Here is a 19,826-nt window from a genome sequence, read left to right as displayed (position 1 = left end):
TGACAAAACTAGAAGAATTAACCACGTTTAAGTCGTTTACACAATTAGTTGGAGGACTTCTCTGCAATCGTTGTTTTAAAATCGCAGAAGCCTACCAGCTACTATAATTTAATAGGGCATAATTTCTATGATCTTCATTTTGTTATAAAAATATTAAGATATATACATTAAATTTAGTTCATGGTGACAATGCTCTAGAATGTGTCCTATAAGCACCTCTCCACCAACAGGTCGTGGCTTCGAGCCGCACCGTAGGCATACTTTCTCAGATGTCTCAAAAAGGACACAGAACTGGTTTCTGCCCTGGAACGGACTCGATACTGATTCAAGCTGTCTTCACAATCGAGCTAATATAACTTGGTGTTAATAAACCAAATTAAGCTCATTTTCAGTATAAGTATTGACTGAGTCTGATTTACTATTTTGCTTTCTTTAGCGTACTTTGCTCGTCTTTAAACTGTAAATGCAAAATGTGTGGTAGTAATAAACAAGAAATGCGCTTATCCACTGACAGAAAACTTTTACCTTCATTGAGTTTGTAAGTATCTTCTACAAGTATGTACTACAGGGGTGGATCACGGATATTACGTTAGAGGGTGCGTAATTTAGGGTGTAAGCTTTTGACTGGCGCCCGTCCCTCAGAACCTTAGTTCATTTGGTTTAAAGTGTTGGCATGAGGATGTTTGGGGATACTCACCCAAGATCATTTTAACAATTTCTAGTCCGAAATGGTGCTTTAAGGGCGCACCCGGATCCGATAGTGTACTTTAATCGCGCAATACATATTATTCATAACGTTGTGTTGGTTAAAATTCAATTTTCGACAACCAACCTATGTTTCAAATGGTTTAAAAAAAGTCGCTTCCTCAAGAAGAATGACAATGCATTATATCAATACATACATATATATGATTTATTAAATCATATGTACGGAAAATGATTCTCCCACCCCATATCGGTAGATCCAAATATTTGGCCATGCTGGAAATCCATACATTGCTCACGGGCAAGGATAAAAAGAGTATCCGTGTGTAAAAAATGTATTAAAATACAGTTTTAACCCTTTTTTTGTTTAACTGAGGTGGGAGAAAAGACATCTACTTTTATCGCTCGTGTAAGATAGGTTCATCCCAGCCTTTGCGCAGGGTGTTCTACGAAAACTCGGGAAGCCTCGTTTCCGCAAGCCATCCTACGCTTTTGTTCGGATGAACCTATCATACACTCTCGGCCATGGAATACACTTATTTGCTCTAGAGAGTTCTCAATACAGGCACTGAGGCGGAAGAAAGAATGGTAAATTTCTTCAATACAGAGGTTGGTCTCTCCGGATCTTTTACAGATATTTAAATCGCTTTGGACAACGATGAGCCGACCAAAAAAGATGGACTGGACAGTTTTTAGACAAATCGAATGCGAGGTAGATATAAATGCAAATTACACGGCTACCGGGGTCGATCCAGACCGGCTCTTGAGACGGTTTCGATTCTGTGAAAATTGGCTGGTCGGTCGAACGGGTTTTGTTCTGAATAGAAGTTGACCCTCTAATGAGCCCTACCATCCCCGGCTTGTTTCAAACATGACAGAAAATACATTCTAGACAAGAAAATGAATTCTACTCCATGAATTTCCATTTCTGGTCGAACGGCACGGGGTCGGAATATATTTCCATTTCTATTTATAAGATTCGAAACTGTCAAAACATGTAGCGCTAACGCCAAGGAATCCAATTGCGAGAGCTTCGCCAAGCGAATAATCGGGACACGATTTGATTATTACTAATGATTACATCCCTCCTGGATTTCCATTTCATTAGAGTCCATCCCCAATAGGATTTGCACGACTAAATCAATTTAAAGACAATTTCCAAACAAGCTCGACAAGGCTCGTTATGCTCTTGAGAAAATTTAAGTCGCTGCTCAGGGAAATATTGGTTCCTGTTTTCTGGTTTGTCTTCGAGTAATTTTGCGTCTTCAATAAAAACACTGGCGAGACATAACATTATTGGATGTTTCTTTGTCTCAAGAAACGACTAAAACGTCACAGATTTTAATGTAGTGTCGTCTTCAATTAGAGTAATAGCACGGTGAAATGTCAAAGAATGATCAGCAGTTGCGGGCGAGGAAAAAACGAATCCAGTAAAACTGTTGGATAACTCTGCTGGTCAGCGGAACGTCAACGTAACACAGACCATTAGCAAATATACACACAGGTAACGTTCATCCGTAGTGCTTCAGAATATTTTTTTTGGCCGTTTGGTTTTAGAGCCTCGACCTATCCGAAATATTCGAGCGATCGCCGTTCGGCCTTGCACCGATTTACCGTCCTATGTACATGTATGTAAAACACTTCTTTTTAGTCATTGTTTAGTTACTACCTTTATAAAATAACTTCGACGTACCAACGCACCGACATGGGTCTGGTCTAAGTTATTCAACATGTTTTTGTCAAGGCGCAGAATTGTGCAAAATCAAACTGACCAGTGGTCATTCAAACTGGTCATCAAGGTGTTCAGTCTAAAAACTGTATATATTGTATAGTTATAGTAATCCAAGGATTATCACGCGAAACAGTATTAAGTAAAACATTATGTGTTTGACAAGATGTCTATAGAATTTGTCACCAAAAAAGAAAAAGGTCAGTAGCTACTACTATCCTAAGTATTTAGCAAAGCATTCACTAAGTAAAAAGGGAGGGAGCATTCACAAAGTGCTTTTACGCGATATCCATGACCATTACACATTGTTAAAGGCCTAGTTCAAGCCTTCTATATGTGACCCCGCCCCCCCTCCCCCCCAAAAAACACACCAAAAAAACACCTGTTTATAGTACACAGCCTCCGTTTATTGATCTTAATCTACTTGCCTTCACCCCTCTTATCAGATCTCCGATCTGGGTATCCTGTTGTGCAGTTTTAGAAGTTTTATTATAGAAATGGACCCTATATGGCCCTGAGCCAATGAACGAATACACAGGAAATTGGCCCCTACTGTGACACCAGTGCAATTAGCAGGAGATGCACAGGGGAATATCATGCCAAACATTCCTTAAACTAGGCCTTTAAGAGTAGTTCATCTCTGTTTGTGTCTGAACAAGTGAGTAGTACAATATTAATACAAACACATCAATTTATATCTAATCATGACAACTTACAATGTACAAAATACGTCAAACTTGAAAAATGTGTTTACTTTGCTATGAAATTAACAAATGCAGAAAAAAGTACATAAATCAACTGCTTCTTGATAACATATTTTAAAAATAACATGTGGCGTAGAAAATTACATTATTTGTGTTTAAACGATTACTGTTGACAACAAATTTGTCCATATGCCAATAAAATCTGTACTTTAGTTTAAAGAGAATTTTGTTGCACTTTGACAATCGTAACAACTCGGCAAGCTTCGAGATAGACTTCCTGTTGGATACTGGCCGAGGTGTTCCGATTGGCACTTTGACGCAAAAAGTACACCATAGTACGTGATAGCCTAACTATTTTTAATCTAAGGGAAACAATCACTTTTGTCCAAATTATTCAACTACTGGGAGTTATACAAGGGGAGGCAATTCAAAAACAAAAGATAGTTTTCTTATGTTTTATTTATTTATAGTTTTTACATTTAAAATCCATAATAACTACATTGTATAAAAATGCACAACCTTTAAATCTATACAATGAACTATTTTAGCTAAAAAATGCTAAAAGGGATGTCCGACTGGGTCAACTCAAAATTCAAAACTCTCCAACACTTTAAAAGGTACACAATGCTTAAGAGATTGTTAAATGAAGTTAAATAATAAATGTAGTAAGTAAACATCTGCTGCCATAAAAACATATACAAGAGACATTCACAGCCTACATGTTATGCATAATTTATGTGTCTTAATAATTCATTGATTGAATTGATTTTACATTTAACTAATCACAAACCAAACAATTGTTTTTAAAACAAACTATAATTGGGCAACAGGAAGTTAACTTCCATAATATGGACGGAATACATAAAAATCACAAACATGTTATTTTAATAGCAAAAAGCATATCATTCACTTATCTGTTCTGATATGTCCATGCACTGGAATTAAGATCGAAGAAATTCAAGAGGTTCATAATCTATGAAATAAGAGTCATGGTGGCCCATGTAAGGAAATCCCCCAAGTTCCACTATTATTAATACACAAACCATTCACACGAAGCTAGTACCTAAGAAATTGATATTCTAAACAGTAAACAGTACAAGTATTGATTATTAATATTTTCAAATTCAGATCTATTATTTTCAGTATAAAATCTGATATGTAAAACTATGATATGTAAAACAAATTATTTAATATGACACTATATTTCCTCTGCGTCTCATTTGTCCTTTCTCATTCATCAGAGGTTCGATCACGATAAATGTTGTACGCACAGCATCATCACTCTAGTGAACGAGAATATATTTGTCAAACACTAATAAATAATTTGCATCTTAAGCAATAGCAGACTTGTTCGTTTCCACTTCCACTCCAAGCAGATCATCTTCGTCTGTGTGTTTGAGGTTATCTGTGAGGCGATCTGTGAGCGGTGTAAGAGAGATAACAAACCAGCCAATGACGCTCAGGACATTCCGAGATGTGTTCAGGTTCCGCCAAAGCTGCACCTCGTCATCACCCAACGTCAGCAACTCCTGCAGAAAGAAGAAAATTTGATAAATGGTGCCTGTGCAATGTCAGGGGTCTAAATAAGTATTGGTTGAACCGTCTCAAATAGTAAGAAACTGACAAGCGGCTACTTATTCTACTTACAATTCTCTTATTTTCTTCAAATTTGAACCAGCACAATTGTCATTTGAATCGTCCATTTTGAACGGTCCTTAATGAGAACACTGAATGTATGTATGTATGTATCACCAAACCAAGATTAAACATGAGCGCCACTGAGCAGATGCCAAATGGGTTTTTTTATTTAAAAAGCAGCATAATTGAATAATTATTAAAGCTAGACTTTTCGAGCAATGGCAAAAGTAAAAGTTTTTGCTCGTTGATGACGTCAACAACAACAAAAGGGCAATGACGATATCACAATTTGTTTTCTTTGACAAATCAAACAACCTCATACTATGCAACATACATTGCTCAAGTGCTTTTATTATTAGATTAACCAGAAAAATGTACTTGTATATATTGTGTATACTTATATATTTGTTTTTCACTCTTTTTCATAATAATATCTCTGGCTATCTTATAAATACCCTCATATGCCTTTTTTTTAAATTTAACCTAAAAGCTAGTAAAAGGACAATATAGGTGGTTCCTGCAGCCAATAGTAAAAAACTGGTTAATTCTTTGGTTTAGTTAGTAAGCCAAAATTGTATTGATTGGTCAATATGAAACTGAAGTTCATACTGTGTATGTTAAATAGTTTTGGATGACAATTTTCTTAAAATCTTCAAAAGACGTTAACATGTTTTCTTTTTGTACTTATATTAAAGCATAAATTTGGGGTAGGTACCTCATTGACTGTAAGATTGCGTAACTGCTGGTCATACAGGTGTATCTTGTCTTCTAAGGCAGCGTTGGATAGGCTCACAAGAAGGGCAGCAAAATAGAAGACCACCGAGACCGTCCCATTCTGAAGTGTGAGCGCCTTTAACACAAACCCTCCTCGTGGATTAGCTACATCAAACCTGTAAAATTATAACGTTGTTATGATGATTTTGTATTAAGATCATGTATTCAGAATGAATGAATGAACCTTAACAGGTCCTTTTTCATCTGAATTTAGGGCAACAGTCTCAAAAATGCTTGGTAGAGTAGGGTCAATCAAAACAGCAAAACAAATCCCCAATGCTTATCATGACATTTCAGTATACTGTGTATCGATTGATTAATACTTGTTTTTTTTTAAAATAATAATCAATACAACTGGATTGTAAGCAGGGTTTCCGCCAGGAATTTTATAAGGCATGTCGGAAGGGGTGTCCCCTCCCGACGTCGATTTTTTTTTAAATTCGTATCCAAAATGGTGCAATTTCCTGCATTTTAAACAAGTTTACAGTTATGTTCCTATGATTTAGAATTACCAACTAAAGTCCGATTAACATAAAAATAATTTGTGAAAAGGTTTAATGGTTTCTCTTCCTTAATTATTGGTATTTCTCAAGTTTTCCAACAATACAATATCGACGATATTGATCGACTCAATTTGTAAGGACAACAAGAACTAAAAGGCCCATTTTTTTAAATCTGGGGTCAATAAAAAATAGTTTTAGGGATTTGTCAAAACAGGCATAACTGAACAAGAATTTAAACCAGAATTATTGGCCTTGGCACACGTATGCTTCTGGTCTCTGGAAACATATGATCTGAGTTTTATACAAATATCTACCACATTTTTATTAAAGTTTTGCTAAAGCCTACAAATTTGCTCGCCCAAAACAACACCAAGGCCATCATAATACCTGAACATTTTTCTCTGAAGTACAGACAAGCTTATAAAAATTATGTGGACTTACCTGTCAAGAGCTGATACTGTACATATGAGCAGTAATATGAAGAATATACACTGAACTGGAAGTGCTAGTTTTCCATAATGTAGTATAAAATCTTGGAGCGGAAAGTCTAACAATACGTATGCCATAACAATATGCCATACAGATAAACCTGCTAGAAGTCCATGACAAAATAAGCTAAATGTCCGTATAACTTTCTGTGTTGTGAGAGCAAATTCCATGGTTGTATTTTTGGGTTCTTCATGAACTATGGCCTTTTCTTTAGCTTCTTCTAATTGTCTTTTCGCAAACCTGTTCTTGTTTTCACCCTTAAATCCTCCTGAAATTGTGAAAAAAATGTTATATTTGAAAGAGTTTCATATGAAGGAGTTCCATTATGCTTAGTTTAAACATTACATATTTTACAACGATTGTGAAGGAAGTTGTGATAACTTATACTAAGTCACTCTCATTGGCATGATCTTGCGCAAGAGTGTGGTCTTGTGTTCTGGGAAGAACCAGAGTACCTGGAGAAAACCCACTTGTACGGCTTAGTGACCACTTACCAAAATCACATGCGCCCAGGCCGGGAATCGAACCCAGTGGTGAAAAGCGAGTGCGCTAACCACTGTGCTAACTGGACAACCATTTTGCTTGATAGACACAGGGTAAGTTTCTGTAAGAAGCTGGGTCAGGTTAAGTTCAAAGGAGCAGAAAAAAAAGTAGTCAGTGGGAAAGATGGCAGTGCCAGGATTTTACCAGCCTCCTGTGTCATTATAAAACCCTTTTAAATGAAACAGAAAATAGAATAATAGATGTAAAACTAGAAATTCTGCTATATACAAGTCACAGCTCATATATACAAGTTCATCTAGAATTGAATACAAAACAGCCAAAATGGAAAATGGGTAACAGAAGTACTCATTACCGTACAATGTTTTCATTCAACAAAAAAAACTTTATGATTAGTCATAATGAAATTAACCATTGAATTTTACATAAAACAGCCCATGCTATTTTACCTTTACAGGTTATACACAAGCATTAAACATCAAACATAACTCATACCATCAGTTTCAATATAGAATTTCTCTGTTGGTTGTGAGCGTACAGCATGCGATCCTGTTGCATACGGTTTCTTATATTCCTCTTCTTCCTCCTCATCTCGCTTAGCATCGTGAGGTATTATGTCATCCTGAAGGTCTGTTAGCTCAGCTGTCAGGGTATTGTCAAACCCAGCCTCTGTTTCCCCACGCTCAGCTTTCTTATCCTTCTTTTTTGTTTTTTTCTTCCTGGGTGTTCCATCTTTTGGTGACTTTATCAAGCTTGCTTTACTTCCATTCACATCCTATTGAAAAATTATGATCAGTTATATTATTACTAGCATGCATGTAATTTTGAGAAGCAATAAGAAACACTTGTTCATACTGTACATAAATATACCCGTACATGTACTTAATATGTTGAAGTTGTGCCATACAATATGATGCTCACAGAGCCATTTTTTAATCTTTCATTATGATTTATGGTTTTAACATTTCCTTTGAAAACCATCCTTAAAAAAGTTGATAATCTTAAGAAGTAAACAAAGAATGATAGCTTTTGGCTTGGCAATACCATGTACTCATGAATGAGGTTATGAATACCTTTGTCAAAAAATATGAAGTCACAGGGCCTACAGTATACATCTGAGGCTTCAAGTCTCACCCTCAGAAGTTTAATTTACTCATTCTGCTTACGACATATCCTAACAAGGCTAAATTGAGTTATGTACTTAAAATGACTTAAGATCTTATGCTTCAGACATTGATTTTGAAATACTGACGGAAAAAAGACTGGCGATTCTATCAATAAAAAAAGGATTTGATTCATTAAAAAAAATCTTTGTTAAATTACCAAGGGCTATATAAAATGATGAAATGATATACGCAGCCAGTCTTTGAAAATAGCATTTCTTTTTAATTCAATGCACCAGTCAATTGTAACCAGGGTCCGGAGAATAGCGGAGACTTTTGGTCCAGCCAATCCCGGGTAAAATCCCCGCATTGCGAGCATAAACTGCTGGTAAAATCACGGCCAAATCCCCTGCACCCCAGGGACAGCTTGAAGTCCATTCCCTGTTATTATCAGCGCAAAAACAAAACCACTAAAAAAAATAAGATAAGATTTATCTAAAGTGGGCAAGACAGATATACAGACGACATGAGCTCTGATGAGCTTTTATAACCGACTAAGAATGCATTCACTGGGGGGGCAACCCGGAAGGAAAAACATGGTCCATTTTCCCCGGTACACCTACGGGACCTAGGAGGGGCTGTGGTTACAATTGCCTGGTGCGTAAGTGAATTTTATTTTTTTCATCACCTCTTGCAAAACTGATAATTAACAAAAATGTTACAGCCAATCTTTGAAAACTATCAGGACAGATTTCTGACATGATACGGCTGTATATTGTGCCTTAGATTGGCATAAAAAAAATTCCATTAGTCCAATGAATATTGATATACCTCTCCCTGACTTGTAGCACTTCTGGCTGAAGATGGATCCCCTTCTTTATCTGTCTTTTTAGGCACCCGTTTCTTCTTTTTAGGAGCAGTTGTCTCCGCGCCTTCCCCAGCAGTCGAGTCTGCACTTGCTGCTTTCTTCTTTCGTGGAGTACGTTTTGGTGGTTCGACACCCTCCGCTGCTGTTTCCTCGACAGGCTTCTTCTTCTTTTTCACAACTTTCTTTTTGGGTTTATCTGCATCATCTGCTGTGGCATTTGGATCAATTGGAGGCAGTTTTCCTTTGCCAGTTTTAGGTTTTGTTTCCGACATTTTTGTTTTCCTTATTTACATACCGAAACGATGTAAGCGACCATTGATTTGACTCGAACGAAAATATGCCGGGAAGAAAAAGGTTACATACAACCATACAAACTAATAAATGCGTCTACCTATGTGAAGTTCGTTAAAAAAACAACAACAACATATACTATTATAAACGGAAAAACTGACGCATCCATGAATGCATAAGACCTAAGTATCTTGTTAAAAATATTGTTTTTAGTCATAGATATGCCTGAAATGCTTCGAACAGCATAAGGGATAAAAATATATACTGGTGGCGATACTGGTGGCGCATGATATGGACATCCATAGCAGAACAGTATTAATAGGAAACCATAAGAGATGTATTGATAGTGTACCATAACACCTGTATTATTAGTATACCATAACACCTGTATTGATAGGATACCATAACATCTGTATTGATAGTGTACCGTAACACCTGTATTGATAGTATACCATAACACCTGTATTGATAGTTGAACAATAACACATGTATTGATAGTGTACCATAAACCTGCATAGATAGTGTACCATAACACGTGTATTGATAGTATAACACAACACCTGCATTGATAGTGTACCATAACACGTGTATTGATAGTATAACACAACACCTGCATTGATAGTGTACAATAACACCTGCATTGATAGTATACCACAACACCTGTATTGATAGTATACCACAACACCTGTATTGATAGTATACCACAACACCTGTATTGATAGTATACGACATAGCATATGTATTGATAGTATACCACAACACCTGTATTGATAGTATACCACAACACCTGTATTGATAGTATACGACATAGCATATGTATTGATAGTATACCATAACACCTGCATTGATAGTATACCACAACACCTGCATTGATAGTATAACACAACACCTGCATTGATAGTATACCACAACACCTGTATTGATAGTATACGACATAGCATATGTATTGATAGTATACCATAACACCTGCATTGATAGTATACCACAACACCTGTATTGATAGTATACCACAACACCTGCATTGATAGTATACCACAACACCTGTATTGATAGTATACAACATAGCATATGTATTGATAGTATACCATAACACCTGCATTGATAGTTTACCATTACAGTTGAATTGATAGTGTACCACAATACTTATATTGATAGTATACCATAACACATGTATTGATATTATACCATAACACCTGTATTGATAGTGTACCATAACACCTGCATAGAATGTGTACCATTACAGCTGAATTGATAGTGTACCACAATACCTATATTGATAGTATACCATAACCTGTATTGATATTATACCATAACACCTGAATTGATAGTGTACCATAACACCTGTATTGATTGTGTACCATAACACCTGCATAGATTGTGTACCATAACACCTGTATTGATTGTGTACCATAACACCTGTATTTATTGTGTACCATAACACCTGCATAGATAGTGTACCATAACAACTACATTGATAGTGTACCATAACACCTGCATTGATAGTGTACCATAACACCTGTATTGATTGTGTACCATAACACCTGCATAGAATGTGTACCATAACACCTGTATTGATAGTGTACCATAACACCTGCATAGAATGTGTACCATTACAGCTGAATTGATAGTATACCACAATACCTATTTTGATAGTATACCATAACACCTGTATTGATATTATACCAGAACACCTGAATTGATAGTGTACCATAACACCTGTATTGATTGTGTACAATAACACCTGCATATATTGGGTACCATAACACCTGCATAGATAGTGTTCCATAACACCTGTATTTATAGTATACCATAACACCTGCACAGATAGTGTACCATAACACCTGTATTGATAGTGTACCATAGCACCTGTATTGATAGTGTACCATAACACCTGTATTGATAGTGTACCACAACACCTGTATTATTAGTGTACCATAACACCTGTATTGATAGTGTACCATAACACCTGTATTGATAGTTTACCATAACACCTGTATTGATAGTTTACCACAACACCTGTATTGATAGTGTACCATAACACCTGTATTGATAGTGTACCATAACACTTGTATTGACCTGTATTGATAGTGTACCACAACACCTGTATTGATAGACCATAACACCTGTATTGATAGTGTACCAAAACACCTGCATTGATAATGTACCATAACACCTGTATTGATAGTGTACCATAACACCTGTATTGATAGTGTACCATAACACCTGTATTGATAGTGTACCATAACACCTGTATTGATAGTGTACCATAACACCTGTATTGATAGTGTACCACAACACCTGTATTGATAGACCATAACACCTGTATTGATAGTGTACCACAACACCTGTATTGTTAGTGTACCATAACACCTGTATTGATAGTGTACCATAACACCTGTATTGATAGTGTACCATAACACCTGTATTGATAGTGTACCATAACACCTGTATTGATAGTGTACCACAACACCTGTATTGATAGTGTACCACAACACCTGTATTGATAGACAATAACACCTGTATTGATAGTGTACCAAAACACCTGCATTGATAATGTACCATAACACCTGTATTGATAGTGTACCATAACACCCACATAGATAGTATACCATAACACCTGTATTGATAGTGTACCATAACACCCACATAGATAGTATATCGTAACACCTGTATTGATAGTGTACCATAACACCTGTATTGACAGTACACCATGACATGAGGTCCTGTTCAAATCAATGCCTCAGTGGTCCAGCAGTAAAGATCTCATCCAGCAAATAAAGAAGTCGATCCCTGATACTGATCTGAACTGTTTTGTTTGAACTTTTTTTTGTTATTTTTAGCCTTTTAGCATTTTTTTATTTCTTACTTTCATGCTTATCAAGGTATTTCTTTTCATTTTCTTTAACTAATTTTAATTCCTACAATACCACAGCCACTGCGCCTTTACGATATTCAACATGGATACACAGTAAAATCATGTGTTTATTGTGGATCCACAATCATTAGCATACATGTATAATGCAAAAACTTACAACAACAGTGCCCTGTCAAAACTGGAAAATAAAATTACAATAATCAAAGAAAAATATTTTAAACATAAAAATATTTTAGGAAAACATATCTAAAACTATATGTACATGTAAAAAACTGACAAACATACAAGGAAACAACAATTAAATGAGTTGTTAAGTCAATAATTTTCTATGAACACAAAATGATTGTTTTTATGTGATGTAAAACCAAATAAGTTCACAAATAAAAACAAAACTTTCAGTCTGGAGTAATTATCTGTTTTCTGCACCATCGTTATTACTGTCAATTTCTTGAGACTGATTTCCCCCACCATCCGCAGCTGAAGATATTGTTCCATTCTGCACATACTCTGTATATTTATCACTCTTCCCATAAACAACACCGGCTGGATATTTCTGGGCATTTTTCTGTATTTTCTGCCACACAGCAGAAGGAAGGTCAATGTGACATTTCTCCGATAGTCGTACCAGATAAAGGAACACGTCCGCTAGCTCCTGTCCCACGTGATCACGCTCTTTAATACCAAAATCTGAAATCAATTTACTGTGCATTAAGTGAAACTAAAATGAAAATAAACAAATTATTTAGTTTATCATCAGTATGTGTATACCATGTGATGTAAAAAATATAATAAATGCTACGTCGGAAGGCAATACTTTGTTTCAAATAAAGACTTAGAAAAAAGATAACTCTAACTCTTTATTTTCTTCATCATTTTAAATGAAACAAAGGGCAGTGTATACCGCTTAAAGAACCCCGCCTTCAACTTGATGCTGGAGTTTGATTTGGTGTTTACCTTCCTCCAACACTTCGACAAACCTGTTTCCTAAATAATGTTTTGACAGTGCTCCATTAGATGGCGATTTTGTGTAAAGGTTTGTTGAAGTATTTTTGGAAACTAAACTCTCAAACTCTGGAACAAGACCGAAAAAGGCATAGACTGCTTTATGTTACATTGAAATGGTGACGAAACAGTCATCTTTGTAGAAAGTCTTCATTCTAGTTTAAAAAAAAATATATAAAAATGTTATTGCATAGAATTTAACAGCAAGGACTGCACTGATTGAATTCATGTACTTATACTAGAATTTTGAGTTATTGGATGTGTTTGCCTGTTTTGGAGACCAATCAAAGTCAAACCAATCATAAAACAAATTTAAATGTAAAAGGAGCCAAGGTTTGTAGTTAACTGAGAAACTGAGGTGATTCACCCCACCCACAATCAAATGTGACTAAGAAACCATGCCAATTTATGCCAACAAGCACTGTCACTAAGTTTAATCATGATTAGATAATAAATACTTCAGGTATTGTCTGGCAATTTTTAAATGTAAATGGAGAATAACTTTGAGATGGACCTTGTTCAAGAAATAATGCCAACAAACACTGTCATCAAGTTTCACCATGATTTGATAATTAATTTTTCAGTTATTGCCTTTACAAGACATAATTTTTTTTAAAACTTGCAACTCAAGATTTACTAAATGAATGGCACAACAAAATTTAACTGAAAATTATGCCACCAAGTTTCATCATGATTGGATAATAAATACTACATTTATTGTCCACACAAGGTATTGCTGAGGCCCCGACCCCACCACTGACGCCTAAATGTTGCCTTTTCAAACATTTAATCCTACAATATTGTTTTAAAAATATTTAAGGTAAAGAAGAGAATACATAACTTATTTAGTAGAATTGGCGTAAACTCATAACAAGCCTTGACAAGTATTTTTCTTTATTTTTGGTAAATGTTTAATAAATTTTGTATATAATTACCCTGACTAAGACATTCTTTTTATTTCATAAAATTAGTTTGCTGACTTATAGCACTAAATGCATAAAACATCACAATGTAACACAACACTCTTAATTTAAGATGTCACTAGCTTTGTATAAAAAAAATACTATTTTACTGTTATTTCATGATACTGACGTCAAATACATATACGTAAGTCTATGTAATTTACCTGGAAGTCCTTCTTTAACCTCTCCTTTCCACTGGCTGAAATGTAAGTAAACAAAACAATGTCACATAATAAAATAGTAAAAACGTTAATAATACTCAGTTAGCTGCATAATTAAAGCACTTACCTAGAGATGTATATTATATAACTGTATAAAAATGTTGTTCTGATACTAATCTTTTATGAATATGATAACAACAAATTACTATTATATCTCAATTATACATTATAGTGAAACATGTATAATCATACATATACATGTATGCTTAAGAAATTCGTAACAACTACCGGTAAGGTAACAAACCATTTTTATTTGTAAGCAACGTTACAAATTACCGGATAGGTAAAAAAAAAGTTCAAAACTTAGAGTCATAAGCTTTAAAATTGAATTTGAAATTCTGACAAAAAATAAATCACGCACAATATTTCAGCAAGTTCTCCAACTTCGCCAACAAGGGCCATGAGCAGGTTACGAGGTGTGTGATACTGGTCCCAATTTCGCTCCTGTGCAAACTCCTGCTGTTTCTGGCGACTGCAATTTGTCAAAAATATTTAAAGGAACATATGATGATTATCTTTAAATACAGTACTTATGAAATCTTTCCAGTGAAAGTGTTTTTTGACCAAAAATATTAGGTTTACTAAAATTACCAGCAAAGGCACAAAATCAGGCACGGATATGTTGAGTTTCAAAAAGCATCAGTCTAAGACATGATTGGAGCCGTATCTAAGAAGCGTACCAGATGGACTATCTTTCTCACTAATAAAAAAAAATATCAGGTTTTAATTTTACTTCCAGAAAATTTGTATCGAAAAGCTTCACATGATTAAAATGCATTGCATCTAAGACTTTGTTTATTTTATGCACCAGTCAATTGTAACCATGCCCCCTCCCAGGTCCGGGAATAGCGGGGACTTTCGGTCAAGTCAACCCCGGGTAAAATCCCCGCCCTGCGGAAATGAACTGATGGTCAAATCCCCGCCAAATGCCCCCGGCCCTAGGGAGCCTAGGTAACGCCCATTCCCCGCTATATTTTGCGCAAAGCCCAAACCACCGCATTCACCCAGCACTGCGGGGCCACCTGAAAGGTAAAATGCTGCCCATTTACCCGGCTATCCCCCCGGACTTGGGGGGGGGGGGGGGCTGGGGGCGTTGTTACAATTGACTGGTGCTTTACGTAGTCAGAAAATATCATAAAAAATCGAAATGTGCGTAGAATACTGGGCTTACCACAACCAAGTTTTAAATCTGCAATTAAGAAATAGATTAGACATTCCTTTGTTGAAACAAGGTATATTGTAAATGCCACAAGTTTAGTAAGGCCACACCAAATTGATAACTTGTTCATCGGATTTTTTCCAAAAAATAATGGGGCGTGCGAGCGAAATAATAATAAAAATATTTGTTTTGCATTTACCAAAAAAGAGGAGCGAGAGAAGAGCAAACAAATATATATAGTCATTTAACTCACTTTTGCTCCCATTTTATTCACTTATTAACTAAACAATGATATTGTAAACAGTACAAGGATAACATCCAGTGAAAGAATGATAACACTAAAAGATAATTTTATACAAATATTAGTTTTGAGATCAAACAAATGCTATTTGATATCAAGCAAATGTATTTCTTTAAAATATTTAATATATGAGAGAACTCAAAACCAGTTTTCCAGTTTTTTAAAACCTTTTTGAATTTTTTGTCTTTCAAAATACCCTATGCATGGCTAAGTTTAAGCCTGGACACAAGCGCCAATGGTCACAGCCCAATGGCATATCCAAATCTATTAACTAGGTTTTCCACTTTTCCTTAGGAAAACTTGGTTAAAAATAATTCTCTAAATACATTGTCATATCTGATGCCATGGAAATGACTAGACAAGGCGACTTGAAAAATAACTCACAAAATAAATATAGACATTTGTAATCAAATATAAACTAAAGCTATCACTCTTGCAATGACTACACGATTGGCCTAGTAGCCATCTGAGTTCTGGAAGAGAATTTACAAAAATCCTACACCGTATTGTCAACCATTTCAGCATCAAATATGTCACAGAAAATTCCAGCCAGCGCCAGATTGATTTTAGGCTTTCTCAGAATTTAACGCCTATCTTTTTTAAACTTGCAGATTTTTCTCATTTTTTTTTAGATATCTTGTTCAAATTTAGACAAGTAATAGAAAAACAAAAGACACTTTTACTTCTTTTGTACTGCAAAATACTGATTGTGTCAATATTCTTATATAGCAAAAAAATATTTCAAGAAAATACAAGAATATGCAATATTTTTTCATAGACAAAAACCAACCAGCATAAATATTTAACACTTGAATGATTTCCATATATAGTTTAAATATACAAATGAACATCTAAAAAATCTACAAACATTTATTTGCAACACAAAGTGTGATTAATAACTTTTTCCAATCACACAGTCTGACATTATTTTTTTTATCCTTTCTGACTAATATTCACAAAATATACACAATCCGGCTTCTTTGATGTGTTTTTGTGAATGGTAAAACTCATGGGATTGCATAAAGCACATAGGAATATCAGTCAGGTTAATTTTTAGCGTCATCCTACTGTCCACAAACATTGACTCATCGGCGACCAAGGCCTTCAACACGAGCACGCCCTCGTTGCCTCATGGGGACAGGAATTTCATGATCCGCTGCATCGGAGGAATCTGAAATTTTAATAAGCAATATTATACATAAATGTTCATTGTAGTAATGTAGTATAATTTAGTATGCATTACTGAAACAGTTTGATGATAACACAAGAAAAGTGGTGCTCGTTTCTTGGCCAAACTTTATTTTTCTATTACTGTACATGCATTGAATATGAATTAAATAAACACTATACTCTGATCTGTAGCAAAATAAGAAGAAACATGCATAAATCATTAAATGTATATTTTTGAAGGCAACAAATAATAATAATACAAAAAAATACATCATATTTGCTAGCCACAATAATGCGTGTATAGGGAATGTTTTCTAACATTTGGATATTTATTGTGTTCCCTGTCGCCAACACAAAAATTGTCAAAGACTCTGAAGCGGCTGTTTATATGGCCTACATATTTGCTAACAACAAAGAAGTTAAAATACACACCTGAAGTTTTTACCTGGTTTTCAAGGTAACGGTCATCCGAATTCCCGTCAAACATGTCGAAACCAAATTCAAACTTTGGATAATGACTGTCATTCACGATGAAATTCAGCACTTCTTGCCTAGTATATATACGTTTACTTTAAGTGGAAGCCAAATTAAAACAAACACATTTGTCCAAAATTTAACCAAACTTTAAATGGTGGTAGAATTGTCATTTGTTCAGGTAATTTTCAAGAATCAGGAAGTGAAATAAATGTTTTCATGTTGCCAATTTAGTCTCATTCATCTAGATGCTTGTATCTGGGTCTATATCGTTTATTGACTCTAATTAGAGTGGTTGCATGATTGAGTCTAGCCAGTGCTTTGATAATTGTTTTGAGTATAGCCAGTGCTTTGATAATTGTTAAGATCTAAAAACACAGTTATAAGGGAAAAGGCTACATTCTACTAAACAAATTAGCGCTCATAAAAAAAAACACTATTTTTTTTAGATGGTGCGGGCGCAAGTGATAAAAAAATAAAAAAAATTTTTTTTGCTTTTCTAAAGAAATGGTGCGGGAAATCTGATGAACAACTTATTAATTTGGTGTAGCCTAATATTATACCTATTCTTGTTTAGAATTACTACCATCTTTTAAAAACATGAATGATTATCATAATACCCTTAAATTATGAAATAAATTATTATTGGTAACAGGTATTCCTTTAATGAGATAAGTCTAGCCATATGAAAATTAATGGTGTTTGGCAAATAGTAATGTTTTATTAATGTATAACCCATAAGGTCATTATATCTAATGAAAATGGGATTGTCTTATAATATAATGGTTTAATCTGTTCCTTGTGGACCCTGGAATTGATGAGTTCAGCGAAAATTTCATCCTGTTCGATATCTTCTAACTGGCAAATTTCAGACATTTAACAATGCTGTTTTTTTCTGACTGTTTGTGAATTATGAAACGCTTAGATATTAGATAGTTGATCTGATGCAACAGAATATTGCATAATCCTTTTATCTGAAATTGAAACTGAAAAAAAAAATCAGACAGACCAACCCTATTTTTTTCGCCATGTAACTGGAAACACAGGTATTAATTTTTTTGGAAGTTGCTTGTACAGTGCAAACTCACTAAACCGGAACTCCACAAAACCGGAATCCTCGGAATACCAGACTTTTTTCAGAGTCCCGGCTTTTCCCTTCTATTTCCAATGTAAAAAAATCCCTACAAAACCAGAACCCAGGAATTCCGGATACCGGACAAAAAATCGAGAAAATTGGTAAGTTGTCAACGTAATTTTACCTCACAAAAACGGACATATATTTGTTCCAACATGTCAAAATGATTTTGTGTACTAGGAATTCGCGAATCGCATGTCACTTTGTTTTGACAGCCGGTGCGTCATTAAATATTGCACCTGTGATGTTGTGTTAACTCAATAATCGATAATGATGATTGTGCTGTGGATTGACTGCTGCATGATAATCAAAGATTTCTATGATTGAATCAAATTAGAGCGGTGGTTAATTAAACTATCAAACATACTTAACAAGCATTAAATTACAGTTTGTTTGTTACTCAAATCAAGAAATTTGATTGGTGATGAAGTGGTCATTTTCGTGAGTTGTTTTATTTTAAGACTTGGAAAAAAAGATGATTATAAAAACGCAGAAATGTTTAATTATGTTTATCACTTTATCACTTTTGCATGTGCTTTAATCATATCTCAACCTCCATCTAAACGTCGAAGAATTGAACTGTTCTTAGAGAACCAAATGAATCTCATTAGAGATCTGAGATTCTGAGAAAATCCCTCAGTTAATATTTTGAGTAACCTTACTCAGTACATCAAATCCTCACTAAACCGGAATCCTCACTAAACCGGAAATTTTGCCCAGTCCAGACCTTGTCTGGTTTAGTGAGTTTCTACTGAATATTGTAGTAAATCTGAAAAATGCCATGTCTCTTCCTTTACACTGTTGTTAAAGACATGTTTTATGAACTTGGCTTCATGAACAGCTGCATTGGATTGTATTTTCTGGAATTAACAGTTTTCACAACAACAACAGAAAAAAACATCACCACTCACAGATGTGCGAAATGTCTAGTTTCGAATAAAGATGAGTACGAAACGCAAACAATTTCCTTAACAGTTAACCAGGGACATATATTAATGTTTATGTAAACAACCCTTACATTTCTTCCAAACTTGGTTTTTCGCTAAACTTGAAGTTGTTGTCAGCCATGATGAGAGCTTTTATTTAAAGAAAACAGTACCTAGTTTTCAACAAAATCTGACACATGGGCGCAGCCATTGATTTGACTGGTCTCCAATTATAATAAATTCTACCAAAAACCTGCGTTATATTTTACAAATATTTAAACCAGTCGAGGTGAAGT

General features: G+C 35.0%; 2 protein-coding genes across 2 annotated transcripts; both read right to left on the bottom strand.

The window, feature by feature from the left end:
• Window positions 1-3,597: 3,597 nt before the first annotated feature.
• LOC128232106 (transmembrane protein 237-like) lies at window positions 3,598-9,321 on the bottom strand. The gene is made up of 5 exons (XM_052945470.1): window positions 8,978-9,321; window positions 7,539-7,818; window positions 6,495-6,810; window positions 5,492-5,666; window positions 3,598-4,667 (listed from the first exon to the last, which is right to left on the bottom strand). The coding sequence occupies exons 1-5, from the start codon at window positions 9,284-9,286 to the stop codon at window positions 4,470-4,472; spliced, it is 1,278 nt and encodes a 425-aa protein (XP_052801430.1). The 5' UTR covers window positions 9,287-9,321; the 3' UTR covers window positions 3,598-4,469.
• Window positions 9,322-12,274: 2,953 nt separating this feature from the next.
• LOC128232190 (dCTP pyrophosphatase 1-like) lies at window positions 12,275-19,769 on the bottom strand. The gene is made up of 4 exons (XM_052945600.1): window positions 19,623-19,769; window positions 14,727-14,837; window positions 14,309-14,343; window positions 12,275-12,867 (listed from the first exon to the last, which is right to left on the bottom strand). Exons 1-4 carry the CDS (start codon window positions 19,670-19,672, stop codon window positions 12,590-12,592), a joined length of 474 nt encoding a protein of 157 aa, XP_052801560.1. The 5' UTR covers window positions 19,673-19,769; the 3' UTR covers window positions 12,275-12,589.
• Between the last annotated feature and the right edge of the window lie 57 nt (window positions 19,770-19,826).

The sequence above is a fragment of the Mya arenaria genome, chromosome 4 (genome assembly GCF_026914265.1).
Source record: "Mya arenaria isolate MELC-2E11 chromosome 4, ASM2691426v1".
Lineage (NCBI taxonomy): Eukaryota > Metazoa > Mollusca > Bivalvia > Myida > Myidae > Mya > Mya arenaria.
The sequence above is the reverse complement of the archived record's forward strand: the minus strand, read 5'-3'. Positions and strand labels throughout refer to the sequence as shown.